Source organism: Hyaena hyaena, unplaced genomic scaffold, assembly GCF_003009895.1.
Source record: "Hyaena hyaena isolate Hyena2069 unplaced genomic scaffold, ASM300989v1 scaffold_292, whole genome shotgun sequence".
NCBI lineage: Eukaryota > Metazoa > Chordata > Mammalia > Carnivora > Hyaenidae > Hyaena > Hyaena hyaena.
In genome coordinates, this window is record NW_024080924.1 from 198,694 (window position 1) to 219,927 (window position 21,234).

Sequence of the window (21,234 nt, forward strand, 5' to 3'; positions counted from 1 at the left end):
GGAAAGAGAAAAAGAACCATGGGTTGGTCAATGGAGAGGAGGATTTGTTTTCTGTCTGAACCAGAATGAGGCTCTCTGGTGCTTCTGCAGTAATCTTCCTCCTTCTCCCCCCCAAACCCCGCATGCCACTGTAAGTAGTTTTAGAGCATGAAGTCTGTTAGAGACGGGGCATGACACATTTTCTGAAGGGCCAGATACAGGAAATGTGAAATGCAGGAAGGGGATTTAGATGTGCCTTCCCTAAAACAGAGCTACTGGCCAGAAATGGAGAGCCTTGGCTAGGGTGGGTGGCCTCCTGCAACCAATGGTGCTCAAAACTTAACTTAGCGTGAACTTTTCATTGCATGGCTGTGCATCCCACGAAGTATTAGTTGTTAATAATGATGATGAGGATGATAACAGTACTAGCACCTCCAAGTGAAATTCATCCTCTGGCTCCTATGACCATTAGCAGGGCCTCCTCTGATAATTTATAGTTAGTTCCTTCCAAATGGGTACATCCGATTCTTTGCGAATGTTTAACTGTTATAACACACACACATGAATACAAAAGTCAAATTCATTCACACCCATATCTGCTTCCAGCTGAGTCAGTACTTACAGCCAAATCCTGTACTAGTTTCTCTTCAAAGGAATACTCCTCTGTTTCTATCCAAAATCTCTGATAGCCATGGAGGAAGAGGTTAATGGAGCGGTGCCTGAGCGGAAGGGGTGAGAGTGAGGTCAAGAGGGATCCATGGGACACCCTGTTTTAGTTTGGGTGGTTAACGGTTAGTAAGCAGGACAGACTTTTGTACAATTCTTGTCTTCTGATTGGTCAGGGCAGCCGGCAGTACACCAGAAGCATTTAATACAAAGAAACCAGACCCTTCTAATATGCCAGTTCCTGAATGTCTGGAACACCTTCTCAATGAACTAATAATGGTTAGTGGGGGAGGTGGTGGTAACTAATCTTTCTCTGGTCATGTCTTTATCACATTTCTCCTCTAATGAGAAATAATTCATTGGGCCAAGAAACACTTCTTAAATATTTGCTTAACATGGCAGTGTGGTTATCCCTTTTGGCCAATAACCTGTCCAGGTAATCAATCCCATATAAGTCATGCTAACGCAAGTGGTGTAGCCACAGATATACTGAAAGCAGCAAAGTGTGGGCCCTTTATTGGGTCTCCAAGGAATGACACCTCCAAGGTGCTCCAGCGTTTATTAGGAAGGCAAGCCTTGGGTGTAATGTGCTTTACAGCACAACTTCTGTGTGCCTCATGGATTCTGGTGGTGGCCCTGAAACACTGAGTAACTGTCAAGAGCCACCCACTCTTTAAGCCAGGACTGAGTCCTGGGAATGTAGCACTGAATAGCAGCTAACTGATTACCAGACGTGAGGATAGTGGTGAGGAGGGAAGGAGTAAAAAGTAAGATACAGGTCAACATCAGAGTCATCTATATTTGGCCATGGTTTCTGGTAGAACACAGCCCTTGCTGTCTTTCCTCAAATTCTGACCAATCAGAGTTCTTTTTAAAAATTGTACAAATTTGTGTTTTCATGGTAATGTTAAATCATGGTCAAGAAAGGAGGAGTGTGCAGAAAATGAGCAGGTCTCTCCACAGGTTACATTACCATTAAAATGGGTATAAGCCTGTCATACTGAGTTTTTTCATTAACCTTTTCCAGCCAAACCCGTTGAAAGGTGATCAGGAAGAAATTGTTAATTTTGTGTCTGGAGAAAAGCACACAGGTTGTCTTTTAAAAACTAACATCAGAGAAACAATTTTCACATAATAAAATAAATCCCTTTAGCCCTTCCACTTGGAAGACTCCATACAGTTTAGATCATGACAAGATGGAGAAAGAAGTGGTCTCCACCATCAGCTTCTTAGTTTTTATTATTGTTGTTATAAAATCTACCTACAATCCTCCATGCTAGGGAGAAATCCGGGGCAAGCTCTCTAAAAACCTGGGTTAGGGATGGGCCTGGTCACATTTCATTAAAGACACAGTAAATTCCTGGACTTACTGTTGCCCATACAGAGGGAGAGTTGCTGAAGGAGCAACCAAAACATAAGAGATGGTACAAACATTTTCAATGGATTTAGGGAAAAATGCTTGTTTTGTGAGATGTAATTTTTTGCCTGGCTGGCCCTGGAGACATGTGCTGAGAGCAGAGCTCTTATGGAGGCCCAATTAACACATTAGACATGGGCCTCTACCAGAGAGGAAAGCCAATGCCTTTTGATACTTCACCACTTCTAAGGAAAGAGACAAAAATCCTGTACATTTCTGTTCTCTCTACTGGGCTATGAATTTCACTTTTATGCCAGGACTTTAGAGGCCTTCATACCCATGACTATTTGACTTAATTTTTCAGCTTCTGATTCATGATTCTACTTGATTCTACCTCATCCTTTTCTGAAGACACTAGTCTGTTTTCTCAAGAGACCTGTAGGAGCAGGTGTGTGTCTCAGAGGCCATGATTCTTCACTGTCTTCAAAGACCCGAATGGGAAAGCTCAGTGGGCCAGTTGGCTCAAGACAGGGTCACAGGATGAATGATGGCCAAGAAACACAATCTGCTGAAATCAAGTGTCAAGCACAGGAATAGTCTTTTAGCTCATAGTCCAAGGGAACATTTATTTACATGGGATTCAGAAAATGCTTTTCCAAGCCAGTTTATTTCTCCTGACCAGGTGAGGATGGTTCCTATTGATTTGAAAGCTGATGAAGCAGAGGCAGATCTTCAATCACCAGCTTTGTTTACTGATCACAGGCCCAACCTCATTGATTGCAATCAGTCTGAGGATGGGAGTATTACCACATCACCAATGACACTGAGTCAAGGGTTAATGGTCAATGTTTGCCCAATCTGCACTGATACTCTGCCCTGTGTGGATAGAGCACATTTCAGAAAAGCCTTCACGTATTTTTGACTGCAGAGTATAGACTAACCACACAGATAAGGGAACATGCCCATAACTGGCCTCTTAGAACATCTTTAGCCAGTGCCCTTCTTCATCTTGAAAGTAAATATACCGTGCTCAAGGATTCTCAAGTTACATTTCTGTAGCTGATGAGGAAACAAAGTAATGTGGGGGCCATCCAAGTACCTTGGCATACAAATACTCTTTGATCTGTTGATGAAATTCTGGGTAAAGCATTTTAGAGACAGTTCTTTTTCCAGGGTTCCTTTACATCCTCACAAAGAATCCCACCTCAGTAAAACTAAGAGCGTCCATATGGTAACTGGGCTGACTTTAAGATGTAAACTGGTGAGTGAAGGCAGGCATGGGGTACAAGGGAATTCCATCTGTTTTCAGTTTTTCTGCTCACCTTGACTGCCTTAGTAGGTCATTATACTACATGCAGACTGTAATGGCACCATCAATGGAAAACCTCCATTGGAAACCTCGGATCATGAGTGTCCATGACAGAAGAGAGCACAGCTGTGGGGGGGAAACCTTAGTTCCCATCACTGGCTCCCACACCAGCTGACAATGACAGAATACTTACCTGGGCAGGTTATACAGAGGGGCCATCCGGAAACAGGCCACCACTGCCCGTTTCCGCTGCTTTGATAACAGTTTGTGCCAGACCGCCTTCTTGGACCGCAAAGGCTGTTCCACCTGAGGAGACATCACACGGGTAGATGCGCACCAGGCTAACTGGGTGGCAGGAGGTAGTCACCTATGGCTGAGACTTCCCAACCCCGTAAGAATTTTGATTTCTTAACCGTAGTCAGCTAAAGGTACCCAGCAGCAAATTTATTGTTTATTTATTTTTGATTTATTTATTGTTTTATTTTTATTGCTTATTTATTTTTGAGAGGGAGAGAGAGAGAGAGAGAGAGAATGGGGAAGGGGCAGAGAGAGAGAGGAGGAGACACAGAATCCGTAGCAGGCTACAGGCTCTGAGCTGTCAGCACAGAGCCTGACATGGGGCTCAAACTCAGGAACCATGACCTGAGCTGAAGTCGGATGCTTAATCAAATGAGCCACCCAGGCGCCCCTCAGCAGGAAAACATTCAGTTTGTGGAGTTCTTAGGTTTTCTGCCTTATCCTATCTGCTTTTGTATATTTATTGCCTAACAGAAGACTTACAAATGGGTAGGGGGACTTGAAGGGGTCATTTGCTCTAAAAGGAAAAGTTTGTAAAAAAAAAAAAAAAAAAAAAGCCGAAAACCAAGCCAAACAAACAAACAAAAAAACACCTTGGAGGGAAAAGCACTGAGAAGTCGGCTACCACCAGGCACCAAGATGCCATCTGGGGGTGAGGCAGGATGATCATTGTTCCTGGGTTTGGGTCTTATGAGAACACTCTTAACTAAGAGCTGAGTGTGGGGGACAGCTTTCCATTCCCCAGGTAATCTTGCTTCCTCAGTCCTCAGGGCAGATGTGCCTTACCTGCTCCAGGTGGAAGACGGCTGCAGAAATTCTCTGTACGCGCTCTACAGTCTTTTCTGGATTAGAAGGTTCTTCACTCTTCAAGACATCTTTGTAGAGGTTCAGCTGCCACTTTACTGCTGGGTCATCTGACTGCAAATTGAAGCACACACGAGATGAGCAGTATGCCGTGCACTGAAAAAGCCTGTGCTCATGGTTTCAGTGTAACTGAGACACTTCTATTACTGCTTCTTTCTCATTTTCTCCACCATCTTCATGGGAACATTGTAGATGCTATACAGAAACTTCATATTCTAGCCTGTGTCTCTTAACTCTTATCCTATTTCCTCTGTACTGCATTCCAATTTCCTGAAATCAGTCTTCCATTTCATGAATTTTCTTCTCAGCTGTGACTAGCCTGTTTTTGACCTATAAATTAGGTTTTTAATTTTAATGAATACTTTTAATTTTTATAATCACAATGTGGCTTTTTTCAATCCCATATCTACTCTCCTTAAAAAAAAAAAAAAAAGATGAAAGTCCAAGTGTTGCTTTATGGACACCATAGCTATCTTTAGCTCTTTAAATATTTCAACCACACTTATTGTTAAATATCTTTCTGCAGTTCCTTAAGCTTGAATTCTTCCCTTGGTTGCATCTACTGATTCTCTAATGGTGGTAAATTTCCTTCCATGCTTTTTTTTGTTTGTTTAAACATGAACTTGTCTTCAGGTGGGGTTTTATTTTTTGGCATGTCAGCCCATATTCTAAGAGGTGGAGAGTCTCCAAGTGGTTTTATGGCTGTCTCTAATAGGTGATTTATAGGTAAGGTTTAAGGCTAATTTTACAGAAGTTTCTTGCTCTGCATTTGTGCACAGCATGGGTAAGGTCTCATACTCCTCGTTTAAGGTTATTAAAAACCCCAGCCTCAAAGATACATTTCTGGTTCAGAAAGCTCTATTAGTTTTCCCAATTTCTGTGACTGAGAATGTCTTCTTTATCCTGGCACTTGGGATTTCTTTTTACTGTCTTTTTTTGTAGTGTTTCCCCTGTATCCCCATATGTTAGGGATGGAAAGAAGTGGCTATTTGTGTCAGCCTAATCTTCTGTCTGAGGAAAGAGTTGGTCAGATTCATAGGCCAGAAAAAAAATCTCAAATAGCCTTTAAAATAAAAGTTTTGTTGTTGCTGCAGTTTTTTTGTTTTTGTTTTGGTTTATACCAACTCAGACACAGTTACTTTGTTTCCAATTCTCTAGATCAGGCTGTGCTAAAACTCTACCCTTCCCCCACAGTCCATTTCACTGTTCAAGAAGCCTCAGAGTCAGTAAATTTTGAGACCTGATATGACCCCCCCTGCTATGGCTGGATGTTCACACGTGGCAGGTGGGAAGGCATGATCATTAAATGCCTCTTTACAATAGCAAAGGAAAGAAAGATGAAGGGCAATCCCCCCTCCCCCCCACCCCCACTTCCCTGCCCCACAGCTACAAAAACCAAAACTAAAGGCAGAGGGATAGTCCTACCACTTAAACATCAGTACTCAGAGATTTTTTTTATTTGTTTATAGGAGAGAGAGAGAGAGAGAGAGAGAGCGTGAGCAGGGGAGGGTCAGAGAGAGAGAGAGAGAGAGAGAGAGAGAGAGAGAGAGAGAGTCACAGACTCTGAAACAGGCTCCAGGCTCTGAGCTGGCAGTCAGCACAGAGCCCGACGCGGGGCTCGAACCCACAAACCACGAGATCATGACCTAAGCGAAAGTCGGACGCTTAACCAACTAAGTCACCCAGGCGCCCCCAGAGATTTTTTTAAAAGAACACTTTAGAGAGAACATGAGTAAACTAAATGTGGGGACGGCACCCTACAGCCAGCGGGGAGCCTGAATGAGTTCTGCCTTCCTGCTGCATCACCTTTTCCTGCAGGTGCAAGTTATTCCGTAGATGTTCCTTCACCTCTTCGTCGGTATCCCTCTGTGGAAAGAGACATTCAGTTTTATTCCTAGAAGTCCCTATGGAAATGTAAAGTAGGGTGCAGGGACGTATGGGCAGCAAATGGGTAGTTTTGCGGAGATCTTTTTTTTTTTTAAGTTTATTTATTGATTTTGAGAGAGAGAGATAAGAGAGAGTGAGCAGGGGAAGCAGAGAGAAAGGGACAGAGAATCCCAAGCAGGCTCTGCATCATCATCGTGGAGCCCAATGCGGAACTCAAACTCACAAGCCCTGAGCTCATGACCTGAGGCAGAAACCAACAGTAGGATGCTTAACTGACTGAGTCACCTAGGCGCCTGGCTGCAATCTTTATTATAAGAACAAAAGAAGAAAAATTACAGACTTTTCCTAAAGGCATGTGCTCTCAAACCAGTTTTTTTTTTCAATTTATTTATTTTTTTATTTTTAGAGAGAGAAAGCAAGCAGAGGGGAGGGGCAGAGGGAGAGAGAGAAATCTTAAGCAAGCTCCATGCTCAGCACAGAGCCTGAGATGGGGCTCAATACCACAGCCCTCAGATCATGACCTGAGCCAAAATCAAAAGTCAGATGCTCAACCCACTGAGCCACCCAGGTGTCCCCAAACCAGTTTTAAAGATGAGAGTGCCTGTGTGCACCTTGGTTTCTGTTCATCTGCCCCCCGAGGAAGGCGGACTAACCCTTTGGGTACTGAGCAGCTACCGCCACCAGTATTCCACACTCAGCCAGAGCTCATGAGGGACTTACATAGCTGTATCGTGATTTTGCAAGGGAGATTAGCTCCTGATCGCCTGGCGTGCACATATTCAAACCAATGGGCAGCATTTTCTTGAGCGCAGCCACGATGAGAGAGGTCTGGATGGAGTACAAGTCTCCTCTCCGCTTGGTCTTCTTCCGTTCCTGGTCCTGTCCTCCAGACTAGGAGATGAGGTTGAAATAAACAGAGGGGCTCAGTGATTCTGAAGGGAACGGCCTTCCCTTGGAGGCAGCCTGCCTCTTTGTGGCCCTGACAGTACAGGGGGCCTCACTACATGTCAAAGCACAGTAAAAAGAGTGTGTGAAAGACGCCCAGGTGGTCATAAAGGACCAGCACTGGTCCTGTGTCCTCTTCCTTGTGCGCATGCTCACAGAACCACGTAAGCGACACACACCACGGACACGCACAGTCTTGGCTCACTTGTTTCTGGGCCCAAATGAACAAATAAACTGGTGTCTTTCCAAAAGAATGATTTGATAACTGATAAAATGACTCCAGAAAAGAATGGAGACTCCTGATGCTGAGGGGATCCATAAACACGTGGAAGACGATCTACGCTGAACTTCCCTGTCGCCAGGGCTGAAGCTAGTGTTTTGGAGCACCATATCCTACTCAACCTCTACCCCGAGGCAGTGCAAATTCTCACCGTCCCAAAGTAGGGCTGCTTTGGGATCTGGCCAGAGAGTTTGGAGAAACACCGAAGAAAACAGAACTCCCCCAGTCTGTGAAAGTCCAGCCTTCTTTGCTTAAATCGCCTCATCCCTCACAGGGAGAATCTACCCAGTTCACCCACTGGAGCAATAGGTTTCAGAGTTCAAGGCTCTGCACTGAGGCTCCCAACTGAGAACCCTCAGTGTGGCTGACACATGGCCCTATGGGTAGGCTCAAGGATACAAGCCCTGCAGTGACTAGATTTTTGTGAGGTCGGCCTCCGAAAGAGCACACTGGCCACCTGGTACCTCACTTGCGAGACTTTGCCTCAGCTGGGTGGATGCTTAAGTGGAAGTGTGGGGGTGCTGGAGAGCCAGAAGCAGGGACTGGGGAGGGAAAGACAAATGGCACTCAACGAAGCTTGGCTTTATGAGGCGCCCATGAAATGTGTGCAGAAATGAGGGGGCAGTGCTGTGGTTTTCGAAGACTACAGACACAGGGCTCTGGGAGCAGTGGGAGGCCAGGCGCCACTCCCGGAACTAGCATGTGAGACCTGGGACCTGGAGCTGGAGCAGAATTCATCTTAGGAGGTGCTGGTTTTCTGAGAGAAGAGGAGGCTGAGAATTAATACTGCCTTGGGACTAAGCTCTTTAATTACTTTTAGAGTGTTAAAGAAGTTCATAATTATTAATGGGCACTCTTAAAATGGATGTGAGTTCCTTCAAGCAGCTTGTGGCGGCTGTACCTTCAGGTGGTTACAGGACAGCAACCACAGAGAAGCTCCTGGCCAAGCCAAGCCTAGGCTGGCCAGACACTGCCAGACAATTCTACGGGGTGCAGGGCACCTTGTGCCAGGTGCTCCAAAACAGCAGGTCAGGCCTGGGATGGGAGTGAGAGGGGGCGGTGAGAAATATGAGCAGTGGGGAAGAAATGAGCCTCACAGAAGGAAGCTTCTTGTATTCCAGAACATGGTGGAAAGTGTAAGCTGATTCACACAAAGACCGAAAAGATTTCTATCATTTGCTGAATGCTTGTTAGGTCCCTCACATGTTCTACCATCAGGCATAGAATTCTAACAGTTGTGCCTAAGGCAAAACTCCTGTACAGTCTACATCACCCTTGAAAATCATCCATAAAGGAGAGAACCTGTTTTGTATATATAAACTATAAGGTGTCCTGTACATACAGATGTAAAAGGCAAATAGTAACATGCAGATGCAATCAAGTAAATATGCAAAATGTTAACTATGTGGATCTGATACGTGATTCAAATAATTTCTTGCATGCTCTATTTTATTTGGCCAATCTCATGTTTTTCTTATTACAAATGCTGCATGTGTAATGTGACTCCAGTGTGCTCACTACTTAAATAAAGCATTTCTAATCCTTCCAATAACTCTGATACACAAACAAGTCTTTTATATAAGTGAGAACATGATGCTCGGGGAAGTAAGGGGTTTTTCCAAGGTCACACAACAGGTAAGCATCTGAGTCAACATCCAGACCCAAGTCTACCTGGCCATGGCTCCATTTCCCTTCTCTAACCAAGAGCTGGTGACCCAGTTCTTGCACATCTCCCTTTCTCTGTCACAGAGCTTAGGGCAGGGAGTTTGTGACAATGGCAGAAGACATACATTAATGAACAGAGAGAAGTATTTCCAAGTTCTAATCTGTATGGGTCACTGGAAAGTTGTCCCAGGGTTTATTCTACCATATGCACCATTTGTGCAAAAACACATGGTTATCTGATTTCCAATCTTGAAGTTTAGAAAACTCTTTGGATCATGGGAGCCTTGCACAAGGGGCAGAGGGATACAGTGTGAAAGAAACTGGGGCCACTGATTCCACAGAGGACTCTGACCGTGCAAGGCACAGCAGAGGAGTGAGCCTTCTGGGCTCTCACACCCTGTCGGCATCCCTATCTCTGTCAGTGTGCTGGCTGCGGAGTGGGCAGCTGGGGAAGGGAGCAGAGATAGCAAGGAGACCTCGGTTAGGGTGAGGCTTGGCTGGCTTCCCCGGCTTCCCCATTCCAAGGGTGGGTAGGCCTACATTCACTCTTTGACGGGCAGGTGTCTTCCCTGGAGCAGGCCTGGGGGACCTCCAGGTGGGAAGATCCATTCTGTACCACCCCCATGGTGATCACAGTGCAGAGGGTGGCCAGAGCCTGGCACCTCTAATACTAGGACAGAAAAGACACGTCATGCATTTGACCTGTACCTTTACTTGCATGGCCTGTGTGGGAAGACAAAAGAAAAGAAACAAGGAGAAGAGTCAGTCAGTAAAAGCTGGGGTCCAAGGCATAAGGTAGCACATGTTAGTTATAGCTTCTTAGCCCCCATTTGTCAGCCAACACAACAGAAACTCAACAGTTCTGGAAGCCAGTTGAGCATGGCATGAAGAGTGAGCGGGAGGTTAGGATGGAGGTTAATTTGGTCAAGATGACTTACACCCAAACCAAGCAAAATACTCCCAAGTCAAGTTCATCTCGAAGGTTAGTCTCCCTGAGTGTGTGCCACTCAGACCCAGGTGGGCTTCAGGTCTGGCTGCCCACATGAGCCCTGTAGATCTAGAACCTTTCCCCTCCCACCTCCCTCCTTTCACCTGGGTGGGCTGTAGACAATCTGTCATGTAACCAAAGACCCAGTTTTCTTTCGTCCTTCCACCCACCACATTGTCACCTCCAGCAGATCTGCGGTGGGGAAAAGAGAAGGAAGAACTGAGCTAAGGGGCAATGTGTGCATTTCCACGAAAAGGAGGTTTGCTATAAATAGAAGTACTCTAGGGGCGCCTGGGTAGCTCAGTCAGTTAAGCGTCCGACTCTTGATTTTGGCTCAGGTCAGAGCCTGCTTGGGGTTCTCTCTCTCCCTCTGTCTCTGCCCCTTTCCTGCTTGCACATATGCCTGCTCTCTCTCAAAAATAAACAAACATTAAAAAAAAAGAAAATGCTTAGAAAGATAAAATAAAAACACGCTAGCCTGCACAATGTGAAGTTCTTATCCCCACTAAAAGGGTAAGGTAAGTAAAGACAAGTCAACCCAAGATTAGATATTAGGAGGAAAGGTAAATTTCCACAAGCCAGTCTGAGAATGAGAAAGCAAGAGAGAGAGAGAAATAAAGGAGGGAAGGTAATGAGAGGAGGGGAGGATGATGGGGGAGGGAAGGGGAGAAAAGAGTAAGGGGGCGGGAAGGCCACCCCACCCAGGGGAGACAGAGAGCTGGAGAGAGATGGAAAGGGGGAACAGTAGGGAGGAGGGGAGAACACGGGAGCTGCACAAGAGCAAGGGAATGGAGGCAAAGTGAAAAAGGCGGGCGGTGGAGGGAAGGAGGAGAGATTGGAGTAAGATGCAAACTCACACACGTAAGCCTGAATACCCTTGGAAAAGTCAAAGATAGCCTCTAAACTCTCCCTTGTCATTTTCAATATGCCAAAAGCACACTCATGGGGTGGAGAGGCTTTAAACAATGAGGCGCTCTCATATCTCCTGCCTTCCAACCTTTTTTTTGTTTTTACTCATAATCTTGGTCAAGAGACCGGCATTTCTTGGGCTAAACATGTTCTAACTTACCATTCCCCTCTGAGGAAGCTGCTGCCATTTTTCCAGAAAACAAAATAAGTTTAAAAACAAAACAAAACAAAAGACCACTTGCTCAGCTTAGTTACATTTAGCTTAACACATATTTGCAAACTGGTGTTATATAAAGAAAATATACAATGAGCTCTCCAACCTGCTTTCGCTGCCAGCAAAAGAACATGTCTTTGAACCAATCTTCAATTAATCAATTATACATAGTGTGGCCCACCGTATATTTTGTTTCTGCCTCCCTTCTATTTGCAATGGCATGTGAAGTGCATGTAGGCATGCAGCATTCGAGTACACAGATCTTTGCAAACAACCGCCATGTGCACCAAGGTCAAGTTCATTTATACAACACCAGCATTCAGTTAAGAGTGGAGAGAAAAGCCAGCACAGGTGACCATTCAGATTAGGTAGCAGAGAGAATGTCTACTTTCAGGGAGAAAAAGGCGATGGAGATTGAACTGAAAGTAAGAATACTTCCTCCCCATTCTCTCAGTTAGGTAGTTCTGCACCCAAACAATACCAGAAATGCCTATGAGTTGTAGTTTATTGGAGGCATGGTATCTCTCCATCTGAATGAATGTGCTGCATTTATCTCTACCCTAGAGATGCAGTTTAAAACTGACTTTTAAACATAGCATCATGGTAGAGCTGGGAGGAGTCAGGTAGTAAGCTCAAGCCCATTCCACAGACTGCTAAACTGGGGTCCAGAAGAGTGACATGCATGATGCAAGGCCATACCTTTAGTCAACAGCTGGGCCAAGGGTGGGACTGAGCTTCCTTTCTGTCTCTAGTCCTACTTACTACTACACTTTGTGTCTCAACTGAGGCAACAGGATCAATAGGAATATTTGTTACCCTGAGGAGCATGGTAAATGTTATGTAGCACCTGGGGTCCATCCTCACATTCATCACACTGTAAAGTGGACCCTTTTCCACGTAGCTCAGGAAAAACTGACATCCAAGGTCAAGGGCAATGAAATGAAAGTGTTCGCTCCTCTAAATGAACCTCACCAAAGATGCACAGATTCTGAATATGACCAATCCTCTGACAAGACAAACATGCCCTTTTCCTTATTCGGCAATATGAAGGATCAGAATTTCTGGTTAGTTTATTAGTAGGTTAGTTTTGCAATGTCATCCTCTGTCACCTCATCTCTTCCCAAGTGTAAACCTAAGGACCCTAAGTAACCACTCATCACTGGAGCATTGAAAGGTCTTTGCCATTTCTGCTCACCTGGGATCCAAATCCTTATACCAGAGTCATTTCCATTGCTTTGCTGCCATCCTCTGACAATAACAATGGATGCCAGCTGGTTCAGCCTGAGCCCGTGGGTCTACCCCAAGGTGAAGGTACCATAAATCTCTCTGGGGTATATTGACTTTCTGTAGGTGGATGGAGCCAAAGCAGAGCCAAAGATGGCTGTCAGAAGACTCTTTAGAGGAGAATTTAAGATAAATGTCCAAGGATCAGGAGTCTGAAAAATCCTATCTTTGTGTATCTCACATGAGCAGCAGATACATTTGTCACAAGTTGAAAGTAAAATGAAGTTTGGAAAGCAAATAAAAATCATCTAAAGCACAAAAGGATCCACCTTATGTAAGGTTCCTTTGCAGCAAAGATTCCTCTTGAATATGAATATATAATTCTGATTTCTCTACCTCATATACGCACAGTTTTGTTTGTCAAACTTTATTAAGCAGTGTATACCAGATTCTAAAGTCTAAGGGTCAATTTTTGGATGCTGGAAGAAGTGTGAGTGTCAATGCAGCTTAAAGATAGAAGGGTTGGAAAGTTCAGAGAGACTGCAGCTGACCAGAGCTGGGCACATGTGTTGCAGTTTTAGGCGCTCGTTTTCATTTTTGGTTTTTATACCGGCCCCTTGTCTGCAGCCTCACATACACAGGTCTTCATCCCAAATGGTTATTTGCAAAGATGCTCCAAAGGCTTTGCTATAAACCCAAGACTGTCATCTTTCCAGAACTGATTTTTACTTCTGAGGGGTCCCCATGCACACTCCACCTGCAGGTTCCTCAAAGGCAGCACTGTACCAGCAATGAGAGAGACGCATTCTCAGGTATTACATGTCACTCATACTTGACATATACAGTCAGCCCTCATTGAGGCACACTTCTCTAGGGAACAGAGTCAACAGTAAGCCATAACAGCTTGTAACAAAACATCACATTGCATGTATGGATTTACACCTGAAGGAGCGTGTCTGAGAATGCTTTACAAACAAAATAGCAAAGCCTGCCTTTGCAGAGCTGACTCAAGAGAAGCTGGGAGGCCAGGCCCCACTCCTGTATTCCTGCTACATCCCTCCCTAGAATCTACTCTTTTTCTCAGATACCCGGTATGCCCTCTTTTAAACATTTCCTGCAGGGAATGGACAAATGTTTGGGTTTCTGAATGCAACCCACATGGAAGATAAACAGAAGGCATTAAGAGGTCAGCACAACTGAAATCGAACAGCCACTGGAAGCTCCAGAGAGGAGGAAAACAAGCTTACTGTGGAAACAAGTGCTAAGGAAATCTTCAAAGCAAGGTGATTTCCTCATAGCACATCAAACGGTGGCTCTGGGCATGTGCAGTTTGGCAGCTTCACCACACAGGAAGTAGTTCTATTTTCAAACAACTAACAGCAACTTTGGTGTTGGAGACCTCTCGAATGCCTTAGACAAGCCTTGAAACTTAAACTTTCTGACACAGAAGCAACTATTTGTTCATAAAATGTGATGATCATGCTTATTTGAGAGCAGTGACTTCTGGCTCATTCTCAAAGAAACAACAGTAGAGACTGTTGGTTTTTGTGGTTTGACGGAAACTAATCCCTTCATACGTCCAAGATACATAGCTTAGGTCAAGATCAAAGAGGCTTTGGAATGGATTTCTATGGACTTACTTTTGACATCTTGCTTTTGCTGTCTCCAGTTAAAAATGCCAAATTATTAATTTCATTCTGAATCACAAAATTTTGCTCTTCCCTCTTGAAGTTCTAAGTGGGAGTGGGGGGGGGGGAATAAAAAAGCCAATGTTACAAGAATGTTTTCTGACATCTGTACCTTTCATAGCCATCTCTAAATCCAGGGCCCACATGTTCCTTACGTGAGATTTGCACCACAGGATGAAGACCTCTGCCACCATGCGGAAGAGCTGGTCAGAATCAGCATCGGGACTTTTGAGCCAGTTTGATCTGAAGTGAAAAGAAATCCATATGCATATGAAATTCAGTAATGAGTAAAAGAGTCACACTAAAAATTCTATCAACTTTGGGTGCATACGCTTATCCAGATAAAACTACATTCCCACCTGGAGGCAATCTTCAGAGAGACTAAATATCAGCACACTCCTTACATGCTTGTAGGCATGTAACTGTAGATATTGCTGAAGGACTTACAATAATCATTTCCATCTTACCAAAGGATTCAAGGATTATTTTAGCAAACAGATGTCAGAGAACAACACTTCCTTTTTGGCAAAGGTAGTTTTTATTTTCTTTTTTAAACAGATGAGGTGATTAAGGTTACACACTGTTTTGGACCAGGCCTCCGTTAATCCATGAGGCTAGCAAGACTAGACTTGGTCACTATGACATCTAACCTTGTCACTGGCACTTGTCCCTGTCAAGCCTCTGAAATATGGAGCACTCTGAAATCAGTTAAGGCCTCACAGCTTTTTTCTCAAAGCCAATTTTATGAATGAAATTTGTAAGGCAATATATTCTCCACTGTTACTTTAAGTTTATAGGCAGAGATCAAACATTTTTTATATCATCTGAAATGGTTTAGAAATTCCCTATATATATATATAAAATATAGAACATGTAATGTGTAATGTATATATGAAATTTATATATACTCTTTTCTTTTTCTTTCTTCTTCTTTTTAAAATTAAAAATGAGACCAGGTAAAGAATTTCACAGTGGTAGCAAGAAGGCAAAATTACAGTAGAACTCAGTCATTTCTTAAAAGTTGGCATATCCCTAAGTACCTTACATATTTGAATTAAATTATATTTTGAAAGGGCTGGATATTTCCATTTTCAAATATCGGTGCAGAGTAACACAGAAGTGAAATGGTCTACCGTCTTTTTTTTTTTTTTTTTTTTTAACATTTATTCAATTTTGAGAGACAGAGAGAGAGAGTGTGTGGGCGGGGAAGGGTCAGAGAGAGAGGGAGACACAGAACTTGGAGCAGTTTCCAGGCTCTGAGCTGTCAGCACAGAACCAGATGTGGGGCTCAAACTCACAAGCCGTGAGATCATGACCTGAGCTGAAGTTGGGTGCCCAACTGACTGAGCCACCCAGGGGCCCCTACCATCTTTCTTAGGTTAAAGAAAACTGGTTCTCACGAACGGTCTGATAAATCCAATGTCCCTTAGTGCATGCAGAGTAACAGCTATCAAAAGCCAGTTCCCTAAGCCTTGGGACATCACGCTGACTTGCCCTGGGCAGCCTGTACCTTCTGCCCATTCATGGAGAGCACCAGGCGAAAGAAGAAAGGTGAAGACGCATGAGGCCAGGACTGTCTTTGGACACCTCTGTCATCTCAATTCCTTATTGCCCTGAGTTTCAGCCTCATAGACATTCTTATCTAATTGTTCTTGTGTGCTACGTCAACTAGTCTTTCCTGTACATGGCAGACACTACAGGTTGCCTACCCAATACTCATTCTCCTCTTCTTCCTTAGGAACAAAAGCCCATTTTATGCAAGGTGGGACTGTGCCCTGCTGAAGACCACATTACCCAGCCTCCTTTGAGGGATAGCTATGTAACTAAGTTCTGATCAAAGACACGGAAGTGGTAATTGTTGGATGGACCTTCTGGAAAAGTTCTCTAAAACTGCGGCAGATAGCTGAGGATTCCCTTTGCCTTCCCCCTATTGCTTTCATACTTCCTATCTGGAATGAAAATATGATGGCTTGAACTCTCATTGGCACATGGCAACATAAAGTAACTTCTAAGATGGAAGCCAATGTTAAGGATGGAAAGACAGAGGAGTTAGGCTCTCTAATGAGGAGCAATTGTACTGGCCCTGGATTGGGTATCTTTGGACTTCTTTTATGTGTGGAGACTTAACTTCTAATTTCTCTAACCCACTGTAATCAGGTATCCATTATTAGGAATCAAATGCAACCCAAACTTGAGGCTTGAGATTTTTAATGCTTTTTGATTTCATTCATACTAAATTTTCAGCAGTGCTTTTTCAGGATCAAGTGCCAAATTTTGTCAGAGCTGCCAGCTGTTCATTCCTTGAAAAGAGCTTTGTAACTGTGCCCTATGCCCTGAGTGGGAAGAGGTGAGGGGTCACATCCTATCCTGCCAAGGAAAAGTACAGCCACAGGGCATATGAGCAGCAGGGGCTCTGAAAACCGGCAAGGTCAACGTTTCCTCACAGGAGACAGAAAAGGATGCTGATCTCTTTGCCTTTATATAGGAATGCAGTTTCAAGTGAATGAATTTTGTTTTAATACTCTTCTTCTAGGAGGGAAATCTTCACTCTTTATTTTTAGTGAGGTCCCTCCTTCAGGTTCAGAGTGGTAGGTGTGAATGAAGAATACCTCATCACCTGTTTCCCCAGGCACACCAACTCTCTACCTCTCTCATATCAGATGAAGATGGTCCTCACAGGTGAATAGAAGATCCTGACCTCACGTCTCCTATTTTCCCTTATCCTTTCTGCCTCTATATGAGCAGACTGCCTGCTCCCAGTCTCCCAGAATCCAGGTCTCTTTCCATATCCAGACACTTGATCCTTTTGGAGGTACTATACTGATATCTGGGTCTTTTCTTTCTTTTTTTTTTTTTTAATCATCCACACTGCGGGGTGCCAAAAGGCAGTTGGAAAAATGCAAGGCTGTAGGTGGCAAAGAAGATTGGTTTTAGAGGTAATGATCTGCGGGGGATGATGACTGAAGCAACCCAAATGGATGAAATTACTGACCCTGTTAACAGAAAACAAGAAGAGCAGAATAAAATCTTGGATGACTGCAAGAGCAAAGAGAGTTAAATTTTCACTTTCAAATTGACAAGTTTTCAGATTTTCAAAGAAAGTAAAGCCAGTTATCAAGCTTTGAAAGAAAGCAGAGCCATGCTCCCATGTTCATGGTCAAGTTGTCTGAGTTAGAGCTAAGAGCTTATCTCAACCTTGTTTCTAAGCCTCCTGCAGAGGACACAGCCCGAGGCAGTCACCGCACAGCATTTACTCAGATACTCTTCGGGAGTCTGCAAGATGGGGTTTCACTCCAAATCACACTGTTTAAAGTTGTTCATTTCTGTATTCTTAGTGTTCCTGGTTGCCAGAAAGGAGGCCAAGAAGCCACTGCCTCTGGAAGAGATCTGTTTAACCTGTGCTGACATATGTCCTGCACGAGGAGATAACAGCTGATTTGCCCAGCTCTGACCACACTGCACCCAGAATTCTTGCTCATTCTGTGTAAGCTTTGGATTGAACACTGACCGATGGAAGCTTCTGTTCAGAACAGTGTTCCAAATGGCAGAGAAACTTGAAACATGACTGGGCTGAAGGAAGTACAAAGGCTTAATATGATGAGGAAGAACAGGGAGGGGGACAGGACAAGATGGCTCTCTTCAATATTTAAAGAGGTGCCACGAGAGAGACTAGAACAGAAAATAAAGGGGGTATTTATTCATCCAGTTACAGGTAAGATGAGGTGACCCCTATTTCTCCTGCCAACTCCACAATCCCATAATTCCAAGCCAGTAATTCTATTGGTGAAGAAAGAACCCAAAGAAGGTAAAGGCATACACCTAAGAAGGAAATATTTCTAAGCTAGGCTCTGGTGGCCATAATGACTGGTGCTCAGTGAAAAACAGGCTGAAAAGTGGGGATGAATGAATTAATGATGATCTCAAAGACTCTCTGACATTGCCATTTTTAGCAACTGTCAAACACAGTGTAAGGAGAACACACTCTATCTTGAGTCCTAATTGTCAACAGTGACAAATGCAATTAAAGAGCTATTCCAGGAGCAACCTTACTCTGCTTTCATTTTTTGTCTTTGCCTCAAACTCTGACAAATTCCCTCTCTAACTGCTCATGTAATTATACTATTGGAAATGACGAAAATGATGATCCTCAAAGCAGGGTTTCTTTTGCAAGAATAAGAATTCACACAGACAGTTATGGGATTATATTATGTATATAGTATATGTAAGGCATTTGTTTTGAAAGGCTAAATATAAATAATCAATTATTTTAAATAATAAGCACAATTTGCCTTATAAAATAAATGCTAAATGGGCATATCCAGACCTATTACCTGCCCATAAAAGAATGGCTTACAACCCAAAAGTTAGCAATGCTCTCTCAAATATTCCTATGTCCTTTCAATATCTACAACAGAGTATTTTAAATTAAACCCTTTCAGGGGTGCCTGGGTGGTTCAGTCAGATAAGCGTCCGACTTCAGCTCAGGTCATGGTCTCATAGTTTGTGGGTTTGAGCCCCGCGTCAGGTGCTGTGCTGACAGGTCAGAGCCTGGAGCTTGCTTTGGATTCTGTGTCTTCCTCTCTCTCTGCCCCTCCGCTGCCTGTGTTCTCTCTCACTCTCAAAAATGAATAAACATAAAAAAAATAAACCCTTTCAAATTTACATGCTAGGACTTTATATTTGAAGAAGGTGCAGTATAATAAAAAAGACCATTTGGTCCTTGCTCCCCACTAGAATCCATAATCCTTTGTTCTTCTGCTTGTTCAGAGACATTAGCCCCCACCACATCCTTGCCTTCCTCAACAACCAGCTTAAATTCCATGGTCAGTCATTACAACTGGCCTCTTACACACACCCTCAACTCCCTAACCTGTTTCTCTGTCATACTCACTTTGCAAAACCCCAACCTTGGTTAAATTCAACACTTCCTACTCTGGGCCTGGCCCTGGAGTGAATTGGCTGGAGAAAAAGGCAACCTGGTGAGAAGTCTCACTTTAAATTCATGACCACAGATCTCAAGTGGGGCCCTTAATGCTGCACAGCAATCACATGACACTGTTCTGACCCACCTACTCTCCCCCTCTCACTGACTATTGCCTCACACTTTCTCCTTACTCCTCAAACCTCCAAACACCTTCTCCCATCCTCATTCTCAGGTGATGATCCCGCTTCCTACTTTGCTGAGAAAATAGAAGCAATCAGAAGAGGACTGAGAGAGAGAGAGAGAGAGAGAGAGAGAGAGAGAGAGAGAACGAGAGGAAACGTGTGTCTGTCTGTCTGTCTGCCAGCATCAGCACCCATGCTCTCGGCCACCCTGCTTCTTGCTGTGGATAAACCATCTAATGCTGATCCTTTGCCTGTGCAGAGAATGTTGCTTTAGAAATTATCTCTCGCACTCTTACAAGATAAATTTCCCCTTCTCTACTAGATCGTTCCCAGTAGTGAAGAAACAAACTAACAAGTCTCCCATCTTAAAAACTCTTCTCTTGATCCTACTTCTACCTCTAGTTAGCATCCTATTTTTCTGTTCCTCTTTGTAGTAAAATTCTTTGAACAAGCTGTCTGTACTTCTCTCTCCAAGTCTTTTTTCCCCATTTTCTTCCAACTTACTCCAAAGAGGCTTTACCTCATTGCTCCATTGCAACTTCTCTTGTCAAGATCACCAATGACCTTCACTCATCATTCTTCCCTCCTGGAAACCCTCTGTGAAACTGGCACCCAGGACACAACATTCTGTTGGTTTCCTCCTGTCTCATGGGTTGTTCATCCTTAGCCTTTGCCACTGGTTCCTCCTCTTCTGCCTGGCCTCTTGATGTTGGAAAGCACAAGTGCTCAGTCCTTGGAACTCTTCTCTCTCCTCCTCAATCCTTTCTCTCGTCCAGTCTCATGGTTCTCCAATATGCTACTGACTCCCAAATTCCTATGTCTACACCAGAACTCTCTCCTGAACTCTGGACTCTTATATTCAACTGCCCGCTCAACATTTTCATTTTTATATTGAATAGGCAACCCAAGTTTGACATAACCAAAAGGGATTTCCAGATATTCCCCTAAAAAAAGTCCATAACCACAATCTTCCCCTACTCAACTGCTGCACATTCCATCCTTGCATTTGCAAAGAATAATCTTTGACCCTCCTCTCTTCTCTCATTCCCAATCTGGAAGTCCTAAGGGCTCTACCCAGACCCAGAACCTTCCATCTACTGTCAATCTTTGTTGCTATAACCCTGGCTCCAATGATCAAACTTTCTCCCCCCTCTTTTTACTGTGGTAAAATAGATATAAAATTTGCCATTAGTGACATTTAGTACATTCATAAGGTTGGAAAGCCACTATCATTATCTAGTTTCTTAACATTTTCAGGACTCCAAAAGGAAACCCCAATCCCATTAAGCAGTTGCTTCCTGGTCCCTCCTTCCCCCAGGATCTGGCAACCAACAGCTGGCTCTGTCTCTAAAGGTCCCACATCAGCTCTTGGCTGGATCACTGTGAACCTCCCAACTGGTTTCCTTACCCCTTATTTGTCTCTATGCCTTGCCACAGTGCTCAAAAAGTGAATCAGATCACATCACAGAGTAGCTCAAAGTATCCATCAACTTCCCTTCTCATTCAGAGTAAAAGCCAGAGTCTTCACAGTGGCCTCCAAGGGCCTACACTGTTGGCCTCATATTACTTTTCTGACATCTCCCACTGTCCTACTTCTCACTCTCCTCCACCTCAACATACTCCTTCCTCAGGGCTTACTTCACATGTCCCCACTTCCTGGGAATATAACTCTTCTCAGACCTGCAGGATTTCCCACTTCATCTCTCTGCTCAAATATTGCTTTCTCAGTAACATTCTACATACCTACCAACCTACCTATCATCTGTTTAAAATGTTTGTTTATTTTGAGAGTGAGGGAATGAGAGAGAACACAGCAGTGAGTGGGGGTGGGGCACAGAGTGAGGGAGAGAGAGAAT

At 43.9% G+C, this 21,234-nt stretch overlaps 1 protein-coding gene across 1 annotated transcript in view; it reads right to left on the reverse strand.

The window, feature by feature from the left end:
- RYR3 (ryanodine receptor 3) overlaps window positions 1-21,234 on the reverse strand; it is a 364,667-nt gene that overhangs the window by 47,066 nt on the left and 296,367 nt on the right. Inside the window, exons 68-75 of the mRNA XM_039247258.1 lie at window positions 14,428-14,515; window positions 14,225-14,317; window positions 9,958-9,972; window positions 7,080-7,250; window positions 6,279-6,338; window positions 4,395-4,526; window positions 3,505-3,617; window positions 602-698 (exon numbers count right to left, since the gene is read on the reverse strand). Of these exons, the coding sequence (XP_039103189.1) occupies window positions 602-698; window positions 3,505-3,617; window positions 4,395-4,526; window positions 6,279-6,338; window positions 7,080-7,250; window positions 9,958-9,972; window positions 14,225-14,317; window positions 14,428-14,515 (769 nt within the window). The remainder of the gene's footprint in view (window positions 1-601; window positions 699-3,504; window positions 3,618-4,394; window positions 4,527-6,278; window positions 6,339-7,079; window positions 7,251-9,957; window positions 9,973-14,224; window positions 14,318-14,427; window positions 14,516-21,234) is intronic.